We start from the raw sequence: 20,078 nt of genomic DNA, 5'->3' as shown, positions 1-20,078 counted from the left end.
AAAGGAGAAAAAGAACGCGATAGTTTGTTTACACAGTTCGGTCCAATAATGACCTAGTCTAGGGGAGAGAGCAGCCCCTCCGTTTCACTATATCAAATAAGTAACTTTACAAAGAGTTCCAATACAAGAATTAATTCTAATTCTACCCAAAACCCGAATCTCTTCCCGTGGCCAAGAGACTCAATTTGATAAGTGTTTCCCAAGGTGTACCACAAAGATAGTTCGCCCACCCTAGAGTTGTACCAAGAGAAAACTCTTCTTCCTCTCTAAAACCCTAGCCCTTGTGTGGTGACAAACCCTAATCCTTGCCTTTACATCTCTACTCTCTTATTTTTCTATGAATAAAACACTTCCTATTTATAGAAAAATATATGCCAAAAAATTAGTAACAAATCTGTTTTAAAATAAAAACAAATCCAAGTCAGAGTGTCTTCCAAGAAAAAGTTTTTTTTTCCCAAAAAATCTCCAAAACAGAAGATGCAAAAAGATTCAACAAAGATTTTTCTGACTTGTAACTGAGATTTCAAGGCATATCCAATAGAAACGGTGGTAATTAATAATACTCATCACCAACTTGGAGAGACAGTGCTAAAAATACTCAAATAAGAGTGTAGAGTCAAGTGGTTGAGCTCTCTCTACAACGAGACGTTCGAAAGAACCCGAGTTCGATGTCTAGTAAAAACAATTTTTAGTCAAATTTTATTTACCTCGTAGTCGAACTCTGAATTAGCAGAAACTCTTTCCATAGAAACCAAAGGATTAAAAAAAAGAAACTTTTTTGAGCTGCTAAAGATTGAGAGTTGAGACAAATTGTCTAATACAAGTGCAGCTATGACATACAGCTACAGCTTCTGCAATTAATGTATGAAAATAAATTCACCGATGTTTCCATTTATTTGTATGAAGTACACTAAACTTAGCCACACATTCATCAAAATAAATATAATTTACTTACTTAAAAAATATACATAGTTTAATTTATTTTCTTTTATTTTTCTGTGCTTATTTAAATCTTTATAATTGAAGCCACTAAATTTTTAGTTAGAAATTTAAGTAGTATATATGAAATTCTAAGTTCGATTTTCACTGATTACATCGTAAATAAATAAAAAAATCATTTTCATTTGTGTTGTGCTCTATTTGTATTGGTGGATTTGCTGAAACTAAACAGACATGTAGACCCAGTGGTCCAAGATTTGACTAAGATGGATTGCAATATGATCATACATCTATCTTCATTCATTAAAATGGTGTGGGTCATTATCATTTCACCAAGGGACAAATTACAATCAAGTTTTTGTCATTTTTCCACTAAAAGATGGGGACTCCTAAATGTATGGTTGTTAGTGAGCATTCTTATTTCTTTTTAATCAGATAAGAATAAAATATTTTCTACTGTTGTTGTTACGGGAGTTAAAATTAATTTTCAGTCACCGAAGAAGTTACTGAATTGAGTCGCAGGTCGGTATACTTTCTTTAAGACGTTTCGTGGCACAGCTCAAAATACACATTCGTGAATGGTACTACGATACCACTCGAATTTATACTACGATATCAATCTAGGAATTAGTGGTACAACGATACCATCCGTATTGATACCATGATATCAATCAATAAAGGCCCTGAGGTCATTCTAATATGGTACTAAAATCATTGTCATATTGTCATATGGTACCTAAGACCATTCAATTCAAAGGGATTATGGTGTTATGATCATTCTCAAACTAAGTTAATTTTTGAAGGGATTATGGAACCCTTGACACTTTGGTCCCCTTAAACTAAATTAATTTTTGAAGCAACTGTGACTCTTGATCACCCTTAAAACAAATTAATATACTAATACTAATATTAGTATCTCACAGCACATTAAGAACAAAACCTAATATAAATTTTCATAATTCGAATAACCAAATAAAGAAATCAAGCGATGTGTCTAGTTTATGACAATGGTAATCTCAATAACATGTGAGTAATAGCCAAAATCCTCATACCTGAAACATGCTTTGAAATCTATTAATCAAGTCAATAGCCAAAAGTGCCAAACCTTGTTGTTTTGCAGATGCCATATGATTCTCTAATAACTTAAATTTATAGGTCACACATCAGGCAGGGATCACAAATCTGAGGATCGCTCTTAGGATGAGAAAACCTCTAACTATGTTATATTTTTCAGCAGCTATAGTGTAGTGTTCTTATTTATTAGGTTTTTTCTCAAAAGGCTCAACATTTATTGAGTTTCTTCTATTAAATAGTAACTTTCAATGTGTATCAGAATGTGCTAATAATATGTAGAGTCTATCTTTTAACTTATATATTTTTTAAAATAGAAATACTAATATGCTCTACTACCCGATGAGACTCAAAAATTTTATTTCAATAATGTGCTCAATGTTCCAGCATCTACTCACTTCACCCTTCTCACTGAGTGCTGTTAATATTAGGAGTGAAATAAAAATTTTGATTTATAAATCAACAAAATTAAATTGATGTGTTTTACAAACTAAATAAATTTGACTTCAACCAAACCGAAATTAAATTCATGTACGTGTTTTTTGACTTTTTAAGCAAGTGTTCACGAATTCAGTAATTCTTCCTTATGAAAAAATTAAGTTGAAATGAGAGTCCACTTTGTTTGTCTCTCAAGTCTTTCAACAAAAAGTTTTTTTTTTTTTTTTAACTAATTTCAACAAAAAGTTATCATTAAACGGTCATAAAAACTTAGTACATATATCATAATTAAATTATTTTTTTTTAAAAAAACAATTACTTAGGACGGATGTCACTTTTAAGTTCAAATAAACTATTAAAACATTCTAAAATGATTCCAAAAATACTTTAACATATTGAAATTAAATTTATGATTCTAAAATTCACTTTTCTTTTTTTTTTTATTTCATTAAATACAATCAAACATGTAATCCAAGATTTTCAATTTCATAAAATTGTCTAATATATATGGCTTGATGGACTAAATGTTTGGAATTCTTTGAACTTCTTTTTGGGGGTGATATTCATTAACTATAATTTCACATGTTACATTCGATTATAGTAATGTAGCAAACCATTTTAACATGAGGACATTACAAGATGAATATTTGTGCTTCTAAAAATAGTATATACATGATTATCATTATTGTCACTATAAAAATTCTCAGGTGGGGGGGTTATGAGGATTGTCACATTGAGTAAACATTTTCTTGATAGCTTCTTCCTTTTTATCGATGAAGTTAAAGAAGTTAACAACAACCCGGGAACAATGACTTTTCGATTGTTCCGAGGATGGCGCGACAATGTCCTTTTGTCTTTGTTTGAAGCCAACATATTGGCTAATCATTCGCAGCAGAAACAAAACAAGTGCGACGACAGAGATGACAGCGCACGAGAGATATAGACCCCAAAAGCTGATCAGATGAAGTTGGTCTGGTTTAGGGTTGCTTTTCCTTTCGCCGGGACAACCCATCTTGCAAAACCATCTCTCGTGTATCTTTTGAAGCTCTCCACTCTCGGCTAGTTTCAATATTGCAGTTGACATGTCAAGTGCAAGAGGCGAGTCTCTTTGAAAAGCCTGATATATCATTGTTGCAGAATAAGTCAGGAAATGCCACAAATAATGTATATGTCATTGAAGCATATTAAGCCCTTTTTTAATCATGTGCATAATTACTTCGAAGAACTAGTTAGAAAGCACTTACGAATCCCCAACTGCTTCTGGTAAATGGCTGACCGATAATACCGAATTCAGTTTCTTTTGACAGAAACAATTCAACATACGGAAGCTCATCGACGATAGCTGCTACACCACCACCAGACGGACCATTCCGAAGTGCTACCGCATATTCCTCAGGGGAGCCTAAGGAAACAAGTCTTGATTTTGATACATAAAGATTATCTGTCAGATAGCTGTAAGCAAACGACCCTACTTGGTATCCAATAGGCCAGTTACTTGCAATCAAGCTATCGATTCCTGTGATCGGCGATGAAAGTTGTTCCACTGTGAGAATTGACGTCAAGCTTGCTGTATAGCTAGCTGTTATCACCATCAGTAGGAAAAGCCATACTATCAACACCATTTTAGAAAGCGAGCTTACGGTATTATCTGATTTCAAAACAATGCGAGAGTTTGTTAGATTGATGCATAAGAAACAAATTTAGCATAGTTAAATAGGATTATATGTACATAATGTAAGTAAAAGATGCCAGTTGACTAGAGGTCTGTTTGGATTGACTTATTTGAGCTTATCTACTGATATAAGCACTTGTGAAACAGTTTGGAAGAGTTTATGGAAACAGCATATGATATGTTCATAAGCGGTTTTCAACTTATTTCCAGAATTCTCCAGGATAGCTTATGAAAATTGTTTGACTTTATTGTATCTTATGTTTTAGAAATAGCCTATACATAAGCACTTAGGGCCCGTTTGGATTTGGCTTATTTTTGAGCTTATGAAAATAGCTTATACAAATAAATAAACTTTTATGTTAATTCATAAGTTTTCACTAACAAAAATTGTATCTTTATAAGTTGTTTTCTCATAAACTACCTTGAAAAACTTATAATAATACATAAAAGCTTATTTATTTACTTAAGTTGTTTCGCATAAGCTCAAATATAAGTCAATCCAAACAGGCCTACAAGTGTTCAATTAAACTGTTTATCCAAATAGGAGCGGCAATGTTGCATTGACTACTGTAAATGAAGCATCTATGTAGATATTGAAAATGTACTAATTCAAGTACAAATATATGATAAAAATCTAAAAGAAAGGAAAAAAGGCAACAAAAGAAATTACAAGAGCTTGGAGCTTTTTCTTACTATTTGTCTTAAAAAGTGTTGAGAGACTGAACCTGAAAATCCAAATAAAATGCATTGGAGTTAGAATCTTAAACACGAGATAATCAAATAAATTATATTATATAGGAAAATTGTAAGAATTTACGAAAAAAAGCTTACATAAATATTGTGACAACTTGTCTCTTAGGAGGACCACGGAATTCATCGTTGACTCGGTGTTCAAGAATCCATATAACAACTCCAATCATGAGAAATGATGCACCAATGATACACCACATATCTGCTGAGAATGGTTTGAGGAATACCCAGGCATTTGATTTTGAACTGTTGATAGGAGCCACTATAACAAGGCTAGATGATGCAAAAGGTTGAGAAAAGTCCGCAATCTTTGTTCGGTTCGTCACAATCGCAATGTCTCCAACAACTGCATCATATACCTGTGTACCAAACTTTCAGAAAATCATTGTTGTTTAACACATAAAAGCATGATTGCACAAACGATTAATATCTAATAAATCATTGATTAGCGAATTTTGTGACTACTTTTTTTCATGGTGAGTTTTCACTTACATTTTGGTCAATCTTTTTGACGAGTGCATCATAATTTGGATTTGCTTTACCATTCCCAACAGGCTTGAATACAAAAGGAATTTCATATGGAATAAATTCCAAGGCTTTCATGAAGATATCGATACAATACCCTTGAATCTTATGACTATCTTGCAGTTCAGTTACAAATTCAACGAAACTCGCTCTCCTCGGCACTCCAATTCTCAGTGGCTTTGCATTATCCGCAATCACCCAGCCGCGCGGTCTTTCTGTTTTCCCACCTAGCCAAGTAATATTTTCAAGCTTCTGATCTACGGATACCCTTGGATGTTTCTTCTTCGCAAGAACTTCGGGGGGAACAACTGAAAATCCTGAATGATTAGACCAATAACCAACCCTCTTAATTTTCATCTGATTGATATTGATAACATCATAACCACTACTAATGACATTTCTGTCGGAACTAAACTGAATTTGACCACTCACGCCGCTAAAATTTGATAGTGATAATATGTTAACAAAATCAGATCCATTGGCAAAGATTTTGAGCTTCTCAAGCTGAATACCGATTCCTTCTGTATGAGGTACCATATTGTTGTCACGAAGCGAAAAGGTAATATTGTCATGCACTTTCAGAAATTTATCAATTGAATGTGCAACTGCCCAAACTGTATCATAAGCAAAAAATCCATAGGAATTCAAACTAGTATTAGCTACACCTTCTTTTTGCATTTTTTTCCATCGAAAAACAAAATCTCTTTTTTTTCTAGAATCCGGGATGTGTTGACGAAGACCAACAACTCCTTCGACAACGCTAAGAGATTTCTGATTCGCTGGCGAAAATGAATGTAGGGTAGCAGCGAGCCAATCTGTGACAAGCCAAACATATTCACTAGTCATCATTTGAAGTTTGTGAGCAATGGAAAAAATCCTCAATCTAGGATCAGGGTTGATATGAACAACAAAAACACGAGGGTTAAATACTTTGGTTTGATTGAGCAACTTAGTGATTTCATCTAGGTCGAAATGAATACTCAAAGCTAGTTTGTGAGCTATTTTCAATCTCCTATTTTCGAGTTCATCACTCAAAGCAGATACTCCATTTCTTCCATAGTCGTCATCCAAGAAGACAACAATGACTTCTTTCCATCCATTAAAGTCAATTAAATTGGCCATTGCAACCATTTGCTCTGAGTCACTTTGTACGGTGCGAAAAAAGAGAGGAAACTGAAGGGATGATAGGGTTGGATCAGTTGCAGCATATGAAATAAGGGGAACTTTGACAGCATCGGCTATTTGAGAAATCGAATGAGCTATGGCTGATGACTGTGGCCCAATTATGGCTGCAACCCCTTGCTCAAGTACCAGAAAAGCTGTATTTAGAAAATGTTCAAATTAGACAGTAGAAATTATACAAACTGCAAGTTTGAAATCGGAAATTTTGCATCCAAAGAGCAATGGTTTTAAAGTGAAATATTAGAGTAATAATGAAACAATGGAAAACTGTAACCTAAGAAAGCAATAAGCTGTCACTTGATATTCAAAATATAGTATACTTAGGATAAAATATATATCAGATCGTAGTTTTTTTTAAACAGCAAATGTTTGGTATTATGTAGTGGGTGGAGATCGAACTTGCGACCTCCTTATCACCAAGCACGATTCAAAGCAGTTTGAGTAATAAACAAAAATTATCAGAAAGACATAAACAACAAGCACAATTCAAAGCAATTTGAGTAATAAACTATGTAGCACTGACGCTTCAGATGAAGCCATTTTCGGTGTCCAACACATGTTAGTGTCTGCCACCTATACGACACTGACACATGTAGTTACATTCAAATATTTCACTTTCTTCAATTATAACTGGTGTCAACATATCAGTATGTGTCCAGGACTAAACAAATTTAGATATCGGTCGAGATTATGAGCCAACAAGTCAACAACATAGGAAACTAGCAAAATTGAAGCTTAAACTTAGAAATGACAAAAAAGGTCATGGATTTCTTGTTCCACCACATCTTCCAACTACAACTCCAATAAATAAGAAATGAAAAATAAAAACATAAATGAGACTAAATCCTAAAAGTGGCATAATCTAATCATCCAAAACATTGTATCTAACATAACTTGCCATACATAACCAAACTTCACATTCATTCTTTTTTTGGCATATACTAAAAAATTAGTTTTCTCAATATATAATTTAAATTTAAAAACCAATAGAGAGACTAAGAAAAGTGTTAAGATTGAAGCTTAGTACCTCCAGTTGATCCCAGAAAAGCATTACACATACCATCTTTCATTATCAAGTTGAGCTTAGTCTCATTAAGAATTGTTGGGTCAGAATTGACATCAGAAACAGCCATTTCCATAGCTGCTTTTGCAACTCTACCTATGACAGAATCAAAAGTGAAAACTGCTCCAATATTCACACTTTCAGGCTTTTCACTATAAACAATAGCAGAAAAGAAAATTACCCAAATCCAAATCATAAGATACAAAACCATGAACTGCTTCATTTTTTTTTACTCAAATTTCAAGCAACCCAACAATTTTTTTACAATAAAGATCAAAACTTGTTCATACCCAGAATCTGAAAGCACCAAAAAGTCATTGAAATAGAAGAAAGATTACATTTTGATTGGTACCCAGATGAGGAAAAGTGGTGTTACAAAACCCAGCAAGAGCATAAAGGTGTTTGAGTGAAGAACATATTCCAACACAGTAAATAACTAATATCATCAACATCAAGTGGTTGAAGAAAATAAAGTAGTCATTGAATCCAATTCAAGTGAATTAATGGTGACCAGTGACTACTTTGTTTTTTCTTGTTTACTGTGGATAATAGTAGAGACAGACACACATGCGCGTGAAAAAAAAAAATTGTAAACCAAAGTATGCTACGCGCAACTGCATAGAGTAACTGAAATCCATTTAAATTTCGTTCGATTGAATTTTATACATATAATAAAGAGGTTTGAGATCGAACACCAAACATTTTATTTATTAAAAAAAATTTAGCAATTAAATTATTTGATAAAAAAAAATAGAGATGCCTATTTAATTAGTGTACAAGTTTTTCTTTAAAAAAAGTAAAATAAGGTTTGTTTAATTAAATATTTTTAGTAGTGTTATACTTCTAAAATATAGGCATGTAATTAGATTGGATCAAATTTTGGTAAATAAGTGTTTGAACCGATGAACTATCTATCAGTTCAGTTCTTTGTGTTTTAAAAAAATAGAACCAAGCCAAACTAATCAGTTTGGTTCATTTGATTGGTTTACAATGCTTTTTTTTTCCTAAATATTATATTCATTTGTGTATTTTGTGCTCTAATTTTTTTTCTGTTATTATTTTTTTAAACAATACATTTCAAAGTTTTAACAAGATGAAACTTCAAACATTTCATTTGTAGATGCTAGTTGTGAGACATCGGCTAGGTTTACAATCACATCCCCCAATCCGAATTTAATGTTATTGTATCGATTAATTGAGTGAGGCATCAGAAGTTAATATATACGATAAATTTCTCATTGTTTACCAAACACATAAATGTATGATGAGCGATAGATGAAAGTATAATTGAAAAACTACAAGTATATAATCGATCGAGCAGATACGTTAGAATAATAGTTAACGAAGTCTAATCCCGACAATATACGTTAGAAGGATGCATTAGAAGAATAGTTAAATGAAAAAGATTCTTTATTCTTGGTGTTTTACGGATCTGAATTATCTTTTGCGCATTCTCTCATGTTGCTCGTTCTGCCATTATATCTCTATTTTCACTATTTTTTCTATTTGTTTGTTTAATGATAGTTGCAAAGATGAAGAAGAAATGGAACATGTCATCATGAGGGAAAAATTTCAAAAAAAAAAAAAATTGCACATTGACCTAATCTGATCTACCAAACCAACTTAATGATTGATTATCAACAATTTTGGCCGAGTCTCGCCAATTTTATTATGTAATCAATCCATTACATAACTCAACCCGAGCATACAAATGATTTCTGATCCTAACAGGTCACTCCGATACAGTTTTTAAAACATTAATAAATAATAAATTCTATGAATTAATCAATAACTTCAATTTTAAAAATATTTTATTATGTTTTTACTTTCTAAACCATTACATAAAACTAATCCAGTTTTTTTTTTTTAGTTTAGCAGGGGCTCCCTTCTGTCCTCCAATTTGTTCAACCTGTTGGCTGCTTCTTCCACCTACAAAGAACAAAGTTTTTCATTAGACAAGTTTTTCATAGTGACCTCATGGAAAAACAATATATTGCATGTTATCTTTTACCTCTTTATTCCAATCCGTTCTAAATGTGACCCAAATTAGAATAATTGTCTGCATAAGTGTTCCACCAATCATTCCTAGCCATATTCCCTATCACAAAAATCCCATGTTGGTAAAAATATCATGTATGTATGTATGTATTAGGCAAAATGAAAGAATATCCAAAATATTATTCCGTTAGTAAATACATCAACTTTTTTTGACTAAACATATATAACATACCTTAGCGCCAAAATTGAAATAAAATCCGAGAACTGCGCCCAATGGTATACCAACTATATAATAGCAGCCTACATTCACATAAGCAACAAAAGCTTGCCATCCACAGCCAACAGCAACCCCTTCATTCATTCATATTTAATTAATTACTAATTAACAGGGTAATAAACAAAATTAATCGGTAATTAAGTAATGAAATTACCAGATAAGACAGGCTGAATGCCATTGAGGACAAGAGTAAGACAGAGGAGTGGACAAAGATCTGAGACAGCAGCAGCAACAACTTCACCTTCTGTGAAGACATAGCTAATAACATCTCTCAATGCAAACACAACCACTGCTAGTATTACTGATATTACAAATGATATCAATGTCACCACCACAACTGAAAATGATGCTGATTTTGGATTTCTTGCTCCTAGTTCATTGCTCACTCTTACACTGCATGTTAATTAATTAATTTGTCACACACACCAATACTTGCTCATTATAACAAGTTAATTTAATTCAATTCAATAATATCTATATGTTGTTGGATAACTATGAATGAAGCACGAACGCAAACATGGACATTAGACATGACACATCATCTATATGTCGGAACCAATAATAATTTTACAAATATAAGTAATTGTATGCAATTATAAGTGTCGTGTTAGTTGTCACTATCGGATATTGATGCGTATCAGACTCTCACACATATTTTCGGAGCAGGATATCCTGCAATTACAATTACTGCATCACGCAATAACTGATCGATCTAAGCCGTCCGATGTAAAATCGGTGGCTGAGATTATTTTAATGCATAAAACTGTGTAACATCAAAACCGCACGATCTTAAATTCTAGGAGTATTTTATTTTGTTATTTTCACAACTCTTCGGTAGAGTTTTTAAGGAAGAAAACTCATGTAGTGGCTCTGATAGGGGTGACTACATATATTGCTATTTTCCAATATTATGATGATGTTCCGATATGTATTACGAATTTGATTATTAATGAATTTGTTTAGTTTTGCTTTTGTAAAAAAAGGAAAAAAGTTTAGTCAAAATTTGTAACTTCAATTATATAACTAGAATTTAACCTTGCAGCTGCGTTGAATCCAACAGAGATCATGAAAACCCATCCTGAAATTGTGGTACTGCAATAAAAAATAATAAACAAACAAATGAAAACTTGTTTAATAAGTTTCAATGCATCCAAAGTAACAAAAACAAGAAGAAGAAAAAAAAGTTATTAGATACTTTACCAAATAGAAAGAGAATCAAGAGCCACCTCAGGGTTAGGAAGAAGCCCAGCAAGCAAAACAAGAATCTGAAGATACCAAGTTTCAAGACACAACATAACCGCCGATGCAGCCGACAGTTTAAAAAACTGCGGCAACCCCGAAAATGCCTCCAAAGTAAACCCATTCCATGTCCTCTTACACTTTTCACTCTTCAAAATATAAACAAATTGAGCAATAACAATAATCCACCAAGAAAAACTCAAAACCAATGAAGCACCCAATAAGCCTAAACCAATCTTATAGATAGCAACCCAACTCAATATTATATGAACAACTAAAGTTGCTGCTGAAATATAAGCACTTGGTAGAACAATGCTTTGTGCTTGAAGGAATTTTTGGATTGGAAAATTGATTGCATAAGCAAATATTTGTGGGATAAGTCCGTAGACAAAAAGTGCGGCTGCAGAAGCGATTCTTGGTGATTGTCCGATTAAGATAAGAATTTGTTCGCTAAAGATGTAAATAACGGTTAGAAAAAAACCAGTTATTGTTAGAAGAATGGTTGATCTTTGTAAATATAATCCTAGCATGTCAAATTTTTCTGCTCCAAATGCTTGTCCACACAGTGTCTCAACTGCACTTCCCATACCCAACTGTAACAACAATAAATTAAATTAGTTTTAATAACAATAATAATAAAATTGTCAAATGTTAATAATAAATTACTTTTTTTACTAGATAAAAATCATGATATTGATAATAAATGGTCCATAATATAATTAATATGTTATTTTATAAAAATATGTGGGTAGAAAAAATATAGTGGATAGTATACAAAAAATATTGGCAAACTTTTATTATTAAAAAATAAATAAATTTTGAGTAAAAATAAATTATTAAAAAAGTTTTCAAACCTTTACCAACGAAAAATGGCTGTTGGTAATACTTGGGTGTAGCTCTCATACTTTTCCCAACGACATAAAATACTGTAGCTATAGGCTATTAGGAGGAATTTCTGTTGATATAGCCAAATAAAGACGACGGAACAAAATGCTCTTTACAATAACCAGTTGAGATAGATACTTACCATGAGACCATAAGCAAAGATTTGGATACCGGTGTTACCGAGAGACGCCGCAGCAAGTTCAAGAGTCCCAAGGTGGCCGGATAAGATTTGAGTGGACATAGACATAACATAGTTAATGAGATAAACAAAAACAGCAGGGGCAGCTATGATGAACAATAGTTTAAGCTCAATCCAGGAGGCGGAGCCGACACGGTTGAAGTATGGCACGGTTGTGTCAGATAGTATTCTCTCTAGCTCGCCGTCGGATTATACTATGAGAGAATAAAAGTGGTTCCTCAGCGACATTTTTGTTGGATGAATCCATTAAATATTAATTATCTGAATGAATTATTGTTATCAAAATCAAACAGTTGTTTGAGAGACCTTAGAAATTAATTGGAAAGTTGATTATATAATCTCATATTTGATGGACCAGAGGCTGCTTTCTCACATCAACTTGCATATCTCACACACACACACCCTATAGCTATAATCAGTATAGTACCGTACGTTAAATATACCGTTTATTCTTGTTCAAAACATAATATTTGTTTATTCCTTTCCAAAAAACAAACAACATATATATATTGTTTTACACCGTGGACGAGTAATTAAATTGTTCTGAATTTATCGAAAATAAATTGATCTAAGTGGTAAAAGTTTTGGTCCTTTTAAGTATGTGATTACATGTTTGATTTCTGGCTCATATGTAAGGAGAAAATTCAGTTGGGAGGTAAGAACTCACCTTGTGTGTTCCACAGATTCCCAAATAAAGATTAATCAATACTAACAGCGGTGAAAACTATGCACCAATTTCATGGAAACCTTTTTTTTTGAAATTATGACATTTTTTAGTTTTCATGACTAAAATAATGACTTACATCAGTTCAATATGATTTTACATTTTAATTATTCGTCGTTTTAATCAAATTGGTATCAGTTAAGTCATTTTTTAAATCATATATTTATACTTTTAAAAAACAACATATGTCCTCATTAAAATTTTAAATTATTTTTTAAATATGGATCAACTATTTGTTAGAAGTGATCTACTTTAAAATTTTCCTTATGGCTATTGATTATATAATTTGATATTCTTGTTTGATTGAGCCAACTGTGCACGTGCTTTCTCACCAACCTCCATTCCATGTCACACCCTATAATCAATAGCAGCACTCCTCCATTTCAAAATATAAATAAAAATAAGTTAAAGAAATTTGATGTATTTGGATTAAAATTGAAAAAATATATTCCGAAGTTATTTTTTAAAGCAAAAAAATTTGAAAAAAACATTCGGAAATATTTATTCAAAGACAAAAATAAAAAACCAATAAAATTCTTTGTTGAAACCAAAGTGTTTGAGAAATATGGCCTAGACCAAGACATGTAGACACACGGTGTAAACAAAAAAAATGTAGACACTAGGGCCCAAGATTTGACTTATCATGATGTTTTCTTTCTAGGCCTCCCGTGTATTTTTTATACCCCAAATATTTAAATTTTGTCCTTGATAAAAATTTCGGTTCGCAGAAACCGAAGTTTTTTCTAGTTCAAATTCAAGGAAAATCTGGTTAACAGAAACCGAAATTTTTTTCAAGGCAAAAAAAATTCGATTCGTAGCAACCAAATTTTTTATTGAAGTGCAAAAAAGTAAAATCCGAGGGGGAAAAGAACAATGGGAGGCCTAAAGAGAAAACATTCAACAAACCACAAATCAAAAGAAAATATGGGGACTCATGTATGGTTGTGATCATCCTTATATCTTAGTCAGATAAGAATAAGATGTTCTCTACTCACTTCACCCTTCTACTTCTGAGTGATGTTAATATTTTGGAGTTGGACCGAGCATAGATCGGTTTTGATTCAAAAAATCGTTAAATCGGAAGAAGAAAATGAATTGAACATGTCATTATGAGAAAAAAAAATTAAGAAAAAATGATGTGGATTGACCCAATCCGATTTACCAAACCAGCCGAATCACATATTTTCACCAATTTTGACCGAATTTCGCCAATTTTATTGTATAATAACCAATTCATTATGCAAATCAACTCGATCATACAACTGATTTTTGATCCAACTAATCACTCGGAATTGGTTTTTAAAACATCGTAAATAGTAAACCCGGCGAATTAATCATTCTCATTTGCTTCAATTTAAAAAATAGTCTAGTTTGTTTTTACTTTCTAACAACTACATAAAACTAATCCAATTTTTTAGTTTAGTAGGGGCTCCTTTCTCTCCTCCCATTTGTTCAACCTCTTGGCTGCTTCTTCAACCTAAAAAACAACAAAGTTTTTCATTAGAAAAGTTACAACAACTCTCCCATTTAATTTAAAGCCACCATAGTGACCTTAGCAAGTTGTCTTTTACCTCTTTATTCCAATCTGTTCTAAATGTGACCCACATTAAAATAATTGTCTGCATAGTTGTTCCACCAAGCATTCCAAGCCATATTCCCTATCACAAAGATCCCATTTTAGTAAAAATATTATGTAGTATTTGTTTCTAATTTTTTTAAAAAGGAAAAATGAAAGAATATTCAAAAACACTATTCCAAAATACTACTCGGTGTTCAAATACATAGATCAATTTTCTTTGACTAATTTTTATTTATATTTGAGATCAGATGTGTATCTTGTAAATTATGAAACATATATATCATACCTTAGCGCCAAAATTGAAATAAAATCCGAGAACCGCACCCAATGGTATGCCAACTATATAATAGCAACCCACATTCACATAAGCAACAAATGCTTGCCATCCACAGCCAACAGCAACCCCTTCATTTATTCATGTAAAATTAATATATGTATATTATATGTAATTAGTTACTAATTAACAAAATTAATCAGTAATTAAGTAATGAATTTAATTACCAGATAAAACAGGTTGAATGCCATTGAGGACAAGAGAAAGAGAGAGGAGTGGACAAAGATCTGAGACAGCAGCAGCAACAACTTCACCCTCTGTGAAAACATAGCTAATAACATCTCTCAATGCAAGCACAACCAATGCTGCTATTACTGATATTACAAATGATATCATTGTCACCACCACAACTGAAAATGATGCTGATTTTGGATTTTTTGCTCCTAGTTCATTGCTCACTCTCACACTGCATGTTAATAATTAATTTGTCAGGTTAATTAAATAACTATGAAGCAGTGACGCAAACATGAACATTAGACATGACACCAACATCAATATCAATATGTAGGAACCAATAATAATTTTATAAATATAAATAATTGTATGCAATTATAAATGTCATGTCACATATTAGACTCTCGGACATACTTTTAATCTAAAGTGACAGTGTTGCTAGATAGTTAATTAAATAATAAACAAGTTAGTAAGAATTTGTAAATAAATTAAATAACTAGAATCTAACCTTGCAGCTGCATTGAATCCAACTGAGATCATGAACACCCATCCAGAAATTGTGGTACTGCAATCATAAACAATATTATTAAACAAACAAATTGACAGTAAGCAGTTGGCAGAGCAAATTGGACCACAATAGAAATGTTCATATTTTTTTGTTTGCCTAGGACAAATTAATGCCACTAAATAAAGGATCTCACTAACAAATGTTTCTTTGGAGACACTTGTTAAGGAACAAAAATGAAAAAAAATGTGGTGAAAAATCTAAAATTTTTATTTTTATAATGTTTAATGTACAACTTTTTTAAAAAATATTTTTATATTTTATTTCTTATCTAATGCCTCAGAACACTTGTTTGCATTTACCTAATTATTATTATTAAACCTTCAAATCTAAGAATCTACTCATGTGACATTAGAAAATCTAAGACTCTCAGTGGCATGTGAAAATAGTACAGTATAAATAGACAAATCAATATTCCAATGGCTCCATGCCCCCATAACTTAATAATAATAGGACAAGTTTGATAATTTGTGTCCCAATTGATGTTCTGGAAATAGATAAATTATATATCAACAAAAAATGTCATAACATAGAATGTGAAATTTTGAGGTGTAAGCCTTTTTTCCTTATCTTCTTTGTTTTTTTCCTATTTGATCTTAGCCTATGCTAATGATAATGATATGGATAAGGATTGTGTGACAGTACTGCAGGAAGATTTATATATAAGTAACAAAAAATAATGTTAGCTATTCTTGTCCATATAGAATAAAGGACAAGAAGTTATATATAAGTAACAAAAAATTTATGTGGCACACTCAAGAAAAGGCTTAAAAAAATTTACATAAGGGTGCTAATTAAGCTCTTCAAGTAACAATAGCATTTTGATTCTTTGAATGATAAGTTTCCTTCTTTAGAGCTTATTAAAGCTTTCAAAAATTTATGGCGCCACCAACCAACTACCTTAATTTCATTATCTCACATACAACTCAAACATTAGTAGTGTTATCGACACTTATTTTAACACGACTCATTCTCTTATTAGGACTTATTTTTAAAGTGGAGGAACCCAAATCGATCGCATCCAATAAAAAAGTGAGTGTTAAAAATAGAGTATCAGAGTGACTATTGTACCAAAAAAGCAAAAATTTATAAGATAAAATAGTTAAACTCTCAATTAATGACGGATTAACTTAAAAGAAAAGTAACAAAAACAAGAAGAAAAATATAATTGAGAAACTTTACCAGATAGAAAGAGAATCAAGAGCGATCTCAGGGTTAGGAAGAAGCCCAGCAAGCAAAACAAGAATCTGAAAATACCAAGATTCAAGACACAACATAACCGCCGATGCCGCGGACAGTTTAAAAAACTCGGGCAACCCGGAAAAGGCCTCCAAACTAAATCCTTTCCATGTCCTCTTACACTTTTCACTCTTCAAAATATAAACAAACTGAGCAACAACAATAATCCACCAAGACAAACTCAAAACCAATGAAGCACCCAATAAGCCTAAACCAATCTTAAACACAACAACCCAACTTAGTATCAAATGAACAACTAAAGTTGCTGCTGAAATATAAGCACTTGGTAGAACAATGCTTTGTGCTTGAAGGAATTTTTGGATTGGAAAATTGACTGCATAAGCGAATATTTGTGGGATAAGTCCGTAGACAAAAAGCGCGGCTGCAGAAGCGATTCTTGGTGATTGTCCGATGAATACTAGGATTGGTTCACTTAAGACATAAATAACGGTCAGAAAAAAACCGGTAATTGTTAGAAGAATTGTTGATCTTTGTAAATATATTCCTAGCATGTCGAATTTTTCTGCTCCAAATGCTTGTCCGCATAGTGTTTCAACTGCACTTCCCATACCCAACTGGAACAACAATAGATTAAATTAATAATAATCAAATTATCTGTTTCAAAAAATAATAATGAAATTGCCAAATGTTAATAATAAATAAATTGTTTTTTTTAAGACAATAAATAAATGAATTGTTGTACAAGATAAAAAATTTCCATAATCCAAAATGTGACATTAAAATGTGTGTTTGATTTTAGAGTATGTTTGTAGAAATTGCGGTGATTTTACAAAAGATAGATTGCGTAGGTTTTGTAAAATAAAGCTTAATTTCAATACACAGTAATATCAAACATACAGAAAGTAACAAAGTAATTTCCAAAATTATATAATAATGGAAAAAATATAAACAATAGAAAATGGAAAGTGTTTGTATAAATAATATATATCATCATTGAATTTTTAATATTTTTATTTAATAAGCACTTGACCTCTCTAATGTATTATATTAGTTATCGCTAACGACAATGAAACTTTTGTACCAATATATCATAGTAACTGAAAAAAATTGACTTTGACCGTATTAATTCACCAATTTATTTACAATAATTTTCTATATAATTTTAAAATTTTCTATATAATTTTTTAAAATAGATTTTTTATATTTTATATTTATTATTATTTATTTTAATTAAAATTGGAAAATAAACAAACTTTATGAAACAAAAAATAATAAAAAAAAGTTGAATTCTACTAGAATTTGGTCAAACAATCGACTCTATAGCATTATATTCCAACAAAATTTATTTATTTTAATATATAATTTATTAAGATTGATCAAAAAATAATATATTAAGTGGAGCGTGAAAATGATGGGTGTTTTAATAGTCAAAATTCTCTATATAAGCACCTAATGTTTTTCCTTCACAATGACGTGCCTATTTTGTAAACTAGTGGAATATTCGCCGCTAAATAATTTGACAAAAAAAACAATTTACAACTGCAAATATTTTAAGAATTATAGTGATTAAAAATCAAGATTTCAAGCTATTATGTTTGGTATAGTTGTGAGGAGTTTGGATAATACGCTATAGATTCTGGGATCGATCCCCAGCTCATCGATCCTCAGCTCATCGTAAAACAAAAAAAAATCAAGATTTCAATTAATGGTTTGCAAATCGCAATTTTATTTTTCGTTCATAGATAAATTGACAAACACTAAAAATTATACAGACAATTGCGAGATTCTTAATTCAAATCAAAATAAAAGTTGCTGGTATAACAACTTCATCGTTACCACTTGAGCAAGAGCAAGTACTTATAAAATACTTCATTTGTTTCATATTATACACAAAATTCACTTCTTTCTTGTCACGTAACGTCGTAACTTAGTGGTTAGAAAATTCATCTAAATGTGAATAAATGAAGTGTCCCAAGTTTAAACTCCAACTCTGCATATATGTGATGTCCTTACTGGTTGAACTAAACTCACGAGACAAAAAAATTCACTTTTTAAATTCATCGAATAATCGATACATCTAATCGACATTCATATCTTCAAGTTCATTGAATAATTATTATAAATCATAAACACCAATTATTCAATGAACAATTTTACTTATACTTTAATCAGCAAATCGGGATTGTAATGGTGACATAATGATTTTATATTATGAAAATATCAAAACAATAATCTCCCTGTTCTCGACAACATGAAAGAATCTGGATGCAATCGTTACAGTGATTAATTATATATAAATAAGCTGAGAGATAGATACTTACCATGAGACCATAAGCAAAGATTTGAATACCGGTGTTTCCAAGAGACGCCGCGGCGAGTTCAAGATTTCCAAGATGACCGGAGAAAATTTGAGTGGACATAGACATAACATAATTAATAAGATAAACAAAAACAGCAGGAGCAGCTAAGAAGAACAATAGTTTAAGCTCAATCCATGAAGCGGAGCTGATACGGTTGAAGAATGGTACGGTGGTGTCTGATAGAATTCTCTCAAGTTCGCCGTTGGATTCGTGGGGTTTCAACGACGGCGTATCGCTGTGAGTGAACAAAAGTGGTTCCTCAGCAGCGTTACTATTCTTCAGTGAAGCCATTATTATGTGAATGAATGAAAGTAACGTTCGTTTGGAACCTTAGAAATGAAATGATTATTTATATAATAATCTGATTTGATTTGGTGGAGATGAGGCTGCTGTTTTCTCACCTACTTCTAATCTTACAGACCCAATCAGTGGTACTATTAAATACTACCGATTTTTTTGTCGTACTTCTGTAATTTTTGTACCTACGTAATTATTTACCCCATATGATTGTATCAATCAATATCATTATAAATAACAAATAAAACATGGTATCTTTTACCGACAGATACAAATGGTAGATACTTGAATCCATTAACCATTTGGTTCTGGGTTCGTTCCTCGGCTGTGCGGACGGAGAAGCATTTATTGGGAGAGGTTAACCCCTTAAATGAATCTCAGTTACCTTGAGGGAATTAGTCTCTGCAATTACATGTGGAGGATATATACCTAGAAAATAACATGGCATCTTTTCATCCCTCGAAAAAAAATTTGGAAAAAGATTGCCTACCGTAATCGTCCGATTTAATTGAATGGCCAAGATCATTTTGATTCATATTTATCATAGCCTTACGATGTGAAATCAATAGATTAGATTAATTACTGCGTATTACTTTGTCATTCCTAG

At 31.8% G+C, this 20,078-nt stretch overlaps 3 protein-coding genes across 3 annotated transcripts; all 3 read right to left on the bottom strand.

Annotated features, from left to right (window-relative positions):
- Positions 1-3,043: 3,043 nt before the first annotated feature.
- LOC123897288 (glutamate receptor 3.7-like) lies at positions 3,044-8,317 on the bottom strand. The gene is made up of 6 exons (XM_045947872.1): positions 7,605-8,317; positions 5,363-6,714; positions 4,952-5,229; positions 4,814-4,845; positions 3,693-4,096; positions 3,044-3,565 (listed from the first exon to the last, which is right to left on the bottom strand). Exons 1-6 carry the CDS (start codon positions 7,861-7,863, stop codon positions 3,152-3,154), a joined length of 2,739 nt encoding a protein of 912 aa, XP_045803828.1. The 5' UTR covers positions 7,864-8,317; the 3' UTR covers positions 3,044-3,151.
- Positions 8,318-9,270: 953 nt separating this feature from the next.
- Positions 9,271-12,714, bottom strand: LOC123897322 (protein DETOXIFICATION 40-like). The gene is made up of 7 exons (XM_045947912.1): positions 12,182-12,714; positions 11,116-11,747; positions 10,951-11,007; positions 10,070-10,308; positions 9,871-9,989; positions 9,652-9,738; positions 9,271-9,569 (listed from the first exon to the last, which is right to left on the bottom strand). Exons 1-7 carry the CDS (start codon positions 12,284-12,286, stop codon positions 9,507-9,509), a joined length of 1,302 nt encoding a protein of 433 aa, XP_045803868.1. The 5' UTR covers positions 12,287-12,714; the 3' UTR covers positions 9,271-9,506.
- Positions 12,715-14,279: 1,565 nt separating this feature from the next.
- LOC123897321 (protein DETOXIFICATION 40-like) lies at positions 14,280-19,642 on the bottom strand. Its single transcript, XM_045947911.1, has 7 exons — positions 19,136-19,642; positions 16,797-17,428; positions 15,558-15,614; positions 15,043-15,281; positions 14,828-14,946; positions 14,534-14,620; positions 14,280-14,439 (listed from the first exon to the last, which is right to left on the bottom strand). The coding sequence occupies exons 1-7, from the start codon at positions 19,463-19,465 to the stop codon at positions 14,377-14,379; spliced, it is 1,527 nt and encodes a 508-aa protein (XP_045803867.1). The 5' UTR covers positions 19,466-19,642; the 3' UTR covers positions 14,280-14,376.
- Positions 19,643-20,078: the final 436 nt, after the last annotated feature.

Source organism: Trifolium pratense, linkage group LG7, assembly GCF_020283565.1.
Source record: "Trifolium pratense cultivar HEN17-A07 linkage group LG7, ARS_RC_1.1, whole genome shotgun sequence".
Taxonomy (NCBI): domain Eukaryota; kingdom Viridiplantae; phylum Streptophyta; class Magnoliopsida; order Fabales; family Fabaceae; genus Trifolium; species Trifolium pratense.
The sequence above is the reverse complement of the archived record's forward strand: the minus strand, read 5'-3'. Positions and strand labels throughout refer to the sequence as shown.